General features: G+C 38.9%; 1 protein-coding gene across 1 annotated transcript in view; it reads left to right on the forward strand.

Moving 5' to 3' along the window:
• Positions 1-3,629: 3,629 nt before the first annotated feature.
• The window catches only part of hmox2a (heme oxygenase 2a), a gene marked incomplete at its 5' end in the record, with an annotated part of 7,373 nt that continues 2,769 nt past the window's right edge, over positions 3,630-8,233 (forward strand). Inside the window, 1 exon segment of the mRNA XM_079690340.1 lies at positions 3,630-3,809. Coding sequence (XP_079546466.1) covers positions 3,630-3,809 — 180 coding nt within the window.

Here is an 8,233-nt window from a genome sequence, read left to right on the forward strand (position 1 = left end):
CTGCAGAGGCCTGAGAATCTGGAGGAGGAACTCTCTCTCTCTGTCTCTCTTGCTCCGTGGCTCTCACTCCCGTTTTCGATATGCCCTAATATGACAAAAAACTGACACACTTGATTGTGTGCTGTTATTAGTCAGTGGTCCCATGGGAGGAGGCTCTGAGCGCCACAGAGTCGTAGGGAAAGGGACAGGGATATTTTAGGATACAATGATGGTCTCTTTGAGCGCATTCACCTTGCACAAGAAGGTGGAAGCGTCATTCCAAAATAAGATAAACAAACTTTAAGAAAACCAGGAGTCCAAAGGCATAGCAGTCTGTATTTTGAAAAACGGCCTAAATGCTAATGTTACTGTTTTAACAGGCTCACTATGACAATGCTAAGATCCTGATGTTTAGCTAGTTTATCATTTACCATGACATACAGTATTATAAAGTAATTAAGTACATTTACTCAAGTACTGTACTTGAGAACAATTTCAAGGTAATTTTTTGCTACTTTGTACTTCTACCCCACTACTTTTCAGAGGTATAAAGTGTGCTGTTACTCCATATACCTGCAGTATACAATGTAACTAAAACTAGCTGCATCTTTAACAGCTTTGATAAACACATTGATGCATCAATGATTATAATCAACACATATAATATATTATTTTGAAATGGTCCAATTTGCATTACCAGTAGTTATACTTTTGGTACTTTAAGTATATTTTGATCCAAATACTTTAGTAGTTTTACTTGAGTAACATTTTGTTTGGAGGACTTTTACTTGTAACAGAGCATTTCTACACAGTGGTTCTTCTACTTTTACTCATACAAGATTTGAGTGCTTCTCCCACCTCTGGTGACGTAAAATTTTAACATTTGCTAAACTGCACTAAACACGGAGTACTTTGGTTGTCTACCTTTATCTAAGCTCTGAATTTGTGTGAATGTAGTTTTCCACAAGCTTTGACTCATGTATGTTGTTTGAATCTAACTTACTCTTGCTGGTTTCTCCAAATTTGCCTACCCCTGCTTTAAGTTGTATAAATAATTGGAGGATGTAAAAAGCTTTACAGAAACATGTAAGTCTGTCAGAGGTCCTTATGGATAACAAAAGACAGAAAGAACACAAAAAACCGAAGGTAAAAGTGTGTGTGTGTGTGTGTGTGTGTGTGTGTGTGTGTGTGTGTGTGTGTGTGTGTGTGTGTGTGTGTGTGTGTGTGTGTGTGTGTGTGTGTGTGTGTGTGTGTGTGAGCGTGAGCGTGAGCGTGAGCGTGTGCGTGTGCGTGTGCGTGTGCGTGTGCGTGTGTGTGTGTGCTACACTCAAACGTCCGCTTGCCTGTGTGCACGTGGGTGTAAATGGAAATACCAGTTCACATTAGATGTAATGAATGACAGGCTCAGGTTGTTGGTTAAAGCAGGGTGTAGTCTGCGAACACTGAACAAATGGGCCTTGAGTTTTGGACTGTATTACCAAGATTGTATCGGATTCCTTGAAAATACATCAAGTTGTGGAAATTAAATCCCTAGTTTTTTCTTGACCTGGAAAAAAAAAACACTCAAAAGAGCAATATGTAAGACCACAGATTGACGAGTGATCAGAGCAGTATGTCATTTTATAATGTTTTGACACAATAGTAGCATCATCACCATCTCAGTAACCACAAACTTTAAAAAAATCTATCTGTACTGAAAAGTAGGTTTTGTTTTAGAATACAATTATTTAATATATAATAAAAAAATGTTAAATCCAGATTAAGCTGGACGACTGATCTAGAAATGATGAGCGATAGGTGTATGTTTGATAATTTTCTGATCACTTTGACCACATGTACAAACACCTAATTTAACTGAGCTATAGCCAATCTTGGCTCAATTCATCTACACACAGCTATATGAAGAGGTATTAAAGACATGCATTAATCATAGCTCTATGTTGCCTTGATATTCATTTTCCCTAGAGCCAGAGTTATTTGGGGGAGATGATGTTGAAAAATGCATGTGTGCTGAGCTCATTTATCAACAGCGTTCTCTCAGTATTATGGAAACTGGAATTTAAAACAGTTTCTGCGGTTTAGTAGCTGTCTCGAAAAATAATGAGGTATTAATTTGTACAGAAAGCATTTGATTTTCGCATTTGGTTCTTTCAGCAATCAGCTGTCTCATTAACGGTGTGGCTCTGGGAAAGCCGACATGCTTTTTGAGAAATTGTTTTCTGGCAAAGGTTTCTATTTCTCTCTCGAGATGTAGATCACTAACAGTAAGCAGATTGTAAAATCATGCCTGCGCTTCAACTTGACCCAGTCACAGTGAACCCAACTAAACTAAATGAGCGCTTAACATTTGTTCAAGTTATTGCAGAGAGCTAATACCAGCATGATCAGTGTGACTTGACCTCTTTTGTTAAGGAATGCTTTCCTCACAAAATGATAATTTGTATATCAATTACCCCAAATAGTTTCGATATGATTTGTTGAAGAAAACCTGAAGGAAACAGAGAAGATTGTTGATAAATTGAAGTAAAAGGTTTTTTAACATTATCATATCAAAACATCTCAAACAATTTGTGCAGAATAATCCAAGTTGTATCCAACTTTCCGTATAGATGCATTTTCTATAGAATTTTGTTTTTTAAAACACTTTCACATAAACAATACTCACACAGACAACAAATGCGCAAGTGCGTTTATGTTGATATTTGAAGTTCTTCATTCACCATGCAAGAAGTTACTTTACACATTCAAGGCTACAGGATGTAATTGATATACAAATGATGCTCAATAATTGCTTTAAGGCATAACTTGAACCACCATTACTGATTTGTTTCGGTGCACCAAAATCCAGTAGTACAACACTGAGATATTTCACATCACCTTTAAAGTTAGTTTGGTGAATTTGAGAGTAAACTGTTGCAAATTAAAACATCCAGTAGTTACAGAGCAAGCCTATTATTAATTTGAATTTATACTTGTGTGTACTTCTGCAGTTTAAAGCACACACAAAACATGTTCACCAGTTTGGTATACGTTTAGTTGCTTGGTTAGGGTTAATTGGAAGTTGTGGTTAGTTGAAGTGTGAAATAAAAAATGGCTTATGTAAGATGTACACTTGAAAACATGCGATCAATCACAGAGTTGTGCAACATTGTGCACACAGTATGAGATTGACGTTGTGCCAGAGTAATAATACATTTTCTTGCAAACACTATAACCAAATATGATGCTTAATGTCTGTGTGGACCATCCAACTTGTATTGTATCTGGATTATATTGACAGCATGTATGCAGCACAAACAGATCAGTAGGGGGCAATTACAGCAACAAAAACTCAGGAATGCTTTTTATTTTCTACTGGGGACCCCTGCTACTATCGCCATGGTATTGCATATTGTTAGCATTCCCCCTGTTTCTAATTACCTATTCAACAATAGCTGACAGCCTAGTCCCACTGTATATAAATACTGTGTAATATTCTGCATCCCATATTCGCAGTTTACACAATGGAGCTGCTGATAATGTTAGGATTGAGCTATTAAGTTGCCAACTGTTGATTTACACCACAACACTGACTTCCTGTCTTGGTCATTGTGCTGTATTCAGGTTAAGCACTTGAAGCCTCAAGGGGCAACGCTACAATAACTGACCAGATGATATCACTCAGCACCCCAAAGGCCCAGACCCACCCTTCTCACCCCCCAGTCACACCCTCCTGCTACCTCCCTCCCTCCTCCAGTAATATGGCATTGTTCAGTATTGATGAGATTGACCTTGAGGAAATCCCCTGCAGCTCCTATGTGGAGACTGTCAGTCTGGTGAGCATTGCTAAGGTAAACACAGTTAATCAGCTAATTGACACCTGTCTAATGAGGAACCAGGCCGTTCTCACCTATCAGGAATGTAAAATCTGTATTGGGAATGCCACTGGGAACATTGGGAACATAATGTTGGGAGCAGAGCAGTCTTCCTCCCTCCATCCTGTATTAGCCTGAGGTTGAAGCTCAGGCGCATTTCTCTTTTCAGCAGGAACCCCCCGCTGGGTGAGGCATCGCTTTCAAATAATTCTAATGTGCAGTGTGGCCCACGAGGCTTTTCTCTTTAGGTCGGGTGTGAGAACCGGTTCTGCATGCTGGCTTCAATGTGTTCCTTAAAGAAAGAAAACAATGCGACAAAGATTCAGTCCAATTGGGAGAAGTGCGGGTTATACGTTGTACATTTTAAACCATGAACTTTGCTCGGTTCCCGGTGAGGGTCGATGCAATGTGTCACACAGATTTACTGTGTATCTAGATGACCTCATTAACCTTCAATGGACTTATTGAGCATATATCCAAGCCAATGTTACATGTATCATATTGAAGACTTTTTCTTTCTTTCTGCTGTGCACACATTTTCCCTTTTCTTAATACATTTTTAAATGTCCCCTCATTGCAAAAACAGAACAAATGTTGTTGGCCAATTCCCTTGTGAAAGAATGCTGTGCTGTTTTGATGCGTTTGGTTCAAAGGAGGGAATATTTATATCAAACTAGGAGACACTTCGCCAAAGACCACAATGGATGTTGTGGTGCCGAATATCCATTGTCTATTGTCAGATTCCCCCAGCCTCACCCCGTGTTACCCTACAACAAATTCCCTACACTGTTGCTGAAAAAAAACATAGTCCGAACTAGTTAATCCTAAACTCTTTTTGTTTTCAGAAACATCCCACTGCTGAGATCTTTGTCTGGCCTTGGCCTGGGTTGCCAGGGCGGGAGGACGCGACAGTCCTTAAAAACAATTGATTAAACAGAAGATGGCGTGAAGCGTGTCCAAGAACATGGCTCCCCAAACCAGAGGGGCTTACAGAGCACGTCTCCCAGTCCTCCCTTTTCCTAGAAAAAGGCTTTTCATTAGTTCTGCTGACTGGTTGGTGTATAATGCTGTTTCAGAAAGAAGACACAAAGTAATAACCACTAACATGCAAAAATCTTAGATCCACTCTCAGATATTTGATTTGCAGACAAGCAGAAATGAGAGGCAGCTCATAAAATATCTTATGGAATATGCTGGATCTGTTAACTTAATAATACAATAAAATCCCTTTAGGTATTTTACATCATAATTCAGGATTCAATTATACATTTAATTTGCTTGTTATATTTCTGATCAGATATGTAAACTTTGATTTTGTGTGGAATTATAGACAATTTATGTAATACATAAATATTATATAAATATTAAAAAATATATAAATATACTACTGCATGTTTTTAGTTTTCGTATGGTTTAGGTCTATGCTGCCATTCATAAAAGTGCTATAAATGTTCGATTCAAGTATCGTTACTTTTCAGAATCATATCACAATAATGCTTGTGTTTGTCCAATTTGTGCAAATTGCATTTAAGAGGTTTGTGACATTATGGGTACAAGTGTAAGATAGCTGAACGTACTGTATGCAAACGCACTAAAAAAAGAGGATCTGGGTGCATTTCGGGTTAGCAGGGATCAGCTGGGTTTCCTTTCTTTTGTTGCTTTGAACCAAATGTAACTGTTCTCACTTACAAAGATTTCCGATCACTCGTAAAAAATGTTTCTAATTACATTGAAACTTTGCCACATTTCCATGGGATTTAGATTTAATTGGAGACATAGTGGTTAACGGATATAAGGGATCAGAGATTGGCAGGGGTTGAAAAGCTAGAGCTACATTGCAGAGTTAAGCCAAGGATCCCGCTCATAAGTAGGACTTTTTTGGTCACAAAAAAAGAAAATTACTAAAGGATCTACTGCTAAATGGCTTTATACCCAGAATTTTAACAACATTTTTACGAAACGCTTGTTAATGTAAAAGCCTTTTTTCTTTCAAATAATTGCAAATGTGTGTCTACAGTTAAATCCCATTGAAACATGAGCCACCCTGCAGAGCTTTGTCTGTAGCATAACCCCATAGTTCAGTGATGTCTCATTGAAACATACAGAGTTAACGTATGACTGTTCATTTCTTTTCTCATTAGCTTGTCTCATAGGCTCTCTCCATCCTGCCCTCCCATCCACCTGCACATTCTAACGAGGTGATCGCAGCGCACAAATACAAGACTGTGATCACATCACATGCCTGCCCCATGTGTCCACTTTCCTCTCTTTGTTAGCCAACAGCCTTACACACATGGAGGCCCGGGCGGTTTCCTGCAGGCCAACGCAGGGAGGTGTGTTTCTAATTATAACCCTGATTCAGGGTTAAGCACACTCTCTGCAGGCCACCACAGCCACCAGGATTTATGGTACCTAGGTCCGGGCTCCCACCCACGAAACCCACCAGAGACCGAAGCTTTTCACTTTCAGCAGCTATAAATCAGTAAAGTATGGCCGGTAGCTGCCACTCTATTGCACACCAATAGCGCTGTATCCTGCAGGAGGTGAGAAAACTTGCACTGCTAGGTTAGGTTATTGTGGCCTTCATTCCTGAAGGCTTCTCAAATATAACATGTTTTCTTTAGTAATCCATCTCAAATCTGTTACTCTTGGCTAATTCATGCCAAAGTCCTGCATAGAATGAATGAGTATTTAAGACAGCAGGTGCAGAGTTCAGCAATAGCATTCAGTACTGGATACACTTACGTTTATAACACAAAAGTAAAAAAAAGAAAATCTTTACCATAAAGATTATAAAGCCAGTGGAGACAGTAATCTCAGTTTAGCTTGCATAAAGCTAGAAGCAACAGAAAACAGTTACTCTCCCTTCAGGGTTAGGGTTAGCCAAATAGCACCTTAATTATATGGTGTATATTGCTCATCTCACCAATTGTCATTTAAACATTTCTGGTTGTGTTCAGATAAAACAAATGCCATAAAAACAAATGTTTGGTACGTGTATTCACTTTGGCCGTTTCCCCTGCTTTCAAACTTTATGCTAAGCTGATCACTTTCAGGCTTTCTTTTATCTCAATTCACACTAAAAACACTAGCTCAGAAACAAGGAGAATGACGAACATTAATATTATTATATATGGACATTTTGTTAAGTTAAGCAGTGTTGTAGATCAAATAAGTCTTCAATGACTGAATGCTTTTTTTTTTTACATTGGAATAAAGTATAAGTTGTTGTAAGTTTATAATAGTCATTAAGAAAATGAGCAATATATTTGGCCAATGGCAGGTCAATAGGGCTATGGACTGAACCGTGTGGTATGATAGGTCAAGGTCAAAAAACAGCAAAATGTCACAGAACAAAATGTCAAAGGACAATAAGGTTTCCACTACCTCGGAACAGTTTTGATCTCCTTTAAAAAATAAATAATAATGATCTAAAGCTTGAAGGCGAAATCAATCCAACTCCAAATAATTTTAGCCTGAGCCTTTTGATTATTGAAAACAAGAGGAAATCCTTTACAGACAGGAAGGTTTCCCTTTTGTGTAATAAAGGTCCACAATAATGTGGCAAAAACAAACTGGTATGTGGTAAACAAACTTAGAGAACAAACCTCCCGCATGATGGATGTGTGATTACCAGGACCTGAATGGCTGGACAGTTGATCATAGAAGCGTCATGCAAACCCCTGGGAGCACTGACCTTGGATCAGCACTTGCAGGGAGCAATACAAACATCACAGTATCCAGGTTGCACCGTGATGAACGCCTCTTTGGGGAAACACAAGTGGTCGGACATACTTAAGAGTATTACACATCACTTCCAAAAAACTAAATGCGCCTTCCTATATATTGTTAATGACTAATGAGTCAGTTAAAAGTAGCCAAAATCCTTATTAAAAACAGGAAATTGTATTGAATTTAAAAGCAAAATCACTCAGGCAGGAATGGAGTCGAGGTCAATGCAATATTGTTCATCATAGGAAGCTCGTCTCGGTGATTAACAATGACAAAAACAAACAGAGGTGGGTCTGCAGCTTTGGAGCAGGACAGCAACAAGTAGAAGTGGGGTTTTCCTGCAGTGGCGCAGGGCTCTCTAGGGCCCTCTAGGACATGAAAGAAGCCCTCTGGGCTGCCAGAATCCCTTTCAATACACGGAGGTTTTGCAGAGGAAAAAACTCAAATCCAGGACCTTTGTTCCTTTGTTCATGTTCTCAAGTGTTCTTTTGGGAGCACATAGGTTAACTGAGGGTGTTTTAGGGTGTGACTGCATTCAGCTGGACTGGAGGCTAAAAATATGTATATATTAACAGAACACAGCTATGTGAACAGTGAGCGAAGACAAACCATCTCAAATATGTCATATAAACCATCCTGTTCCCATATATTGTCAGTTGGTGCCAGAA

Source organism: Notothenia rossii (genome assembly GCF_949606895.1).
Source record: "Notothenia rossii genome assembly, chromosome: 1".
In the NCBI taxonomy this organism is placed as follows: Eukaryota; Metazoa; Chordata; class Actinopteri; order Perciformes; family Nototheniidae; genus Notothenia; species Notothenia rossii.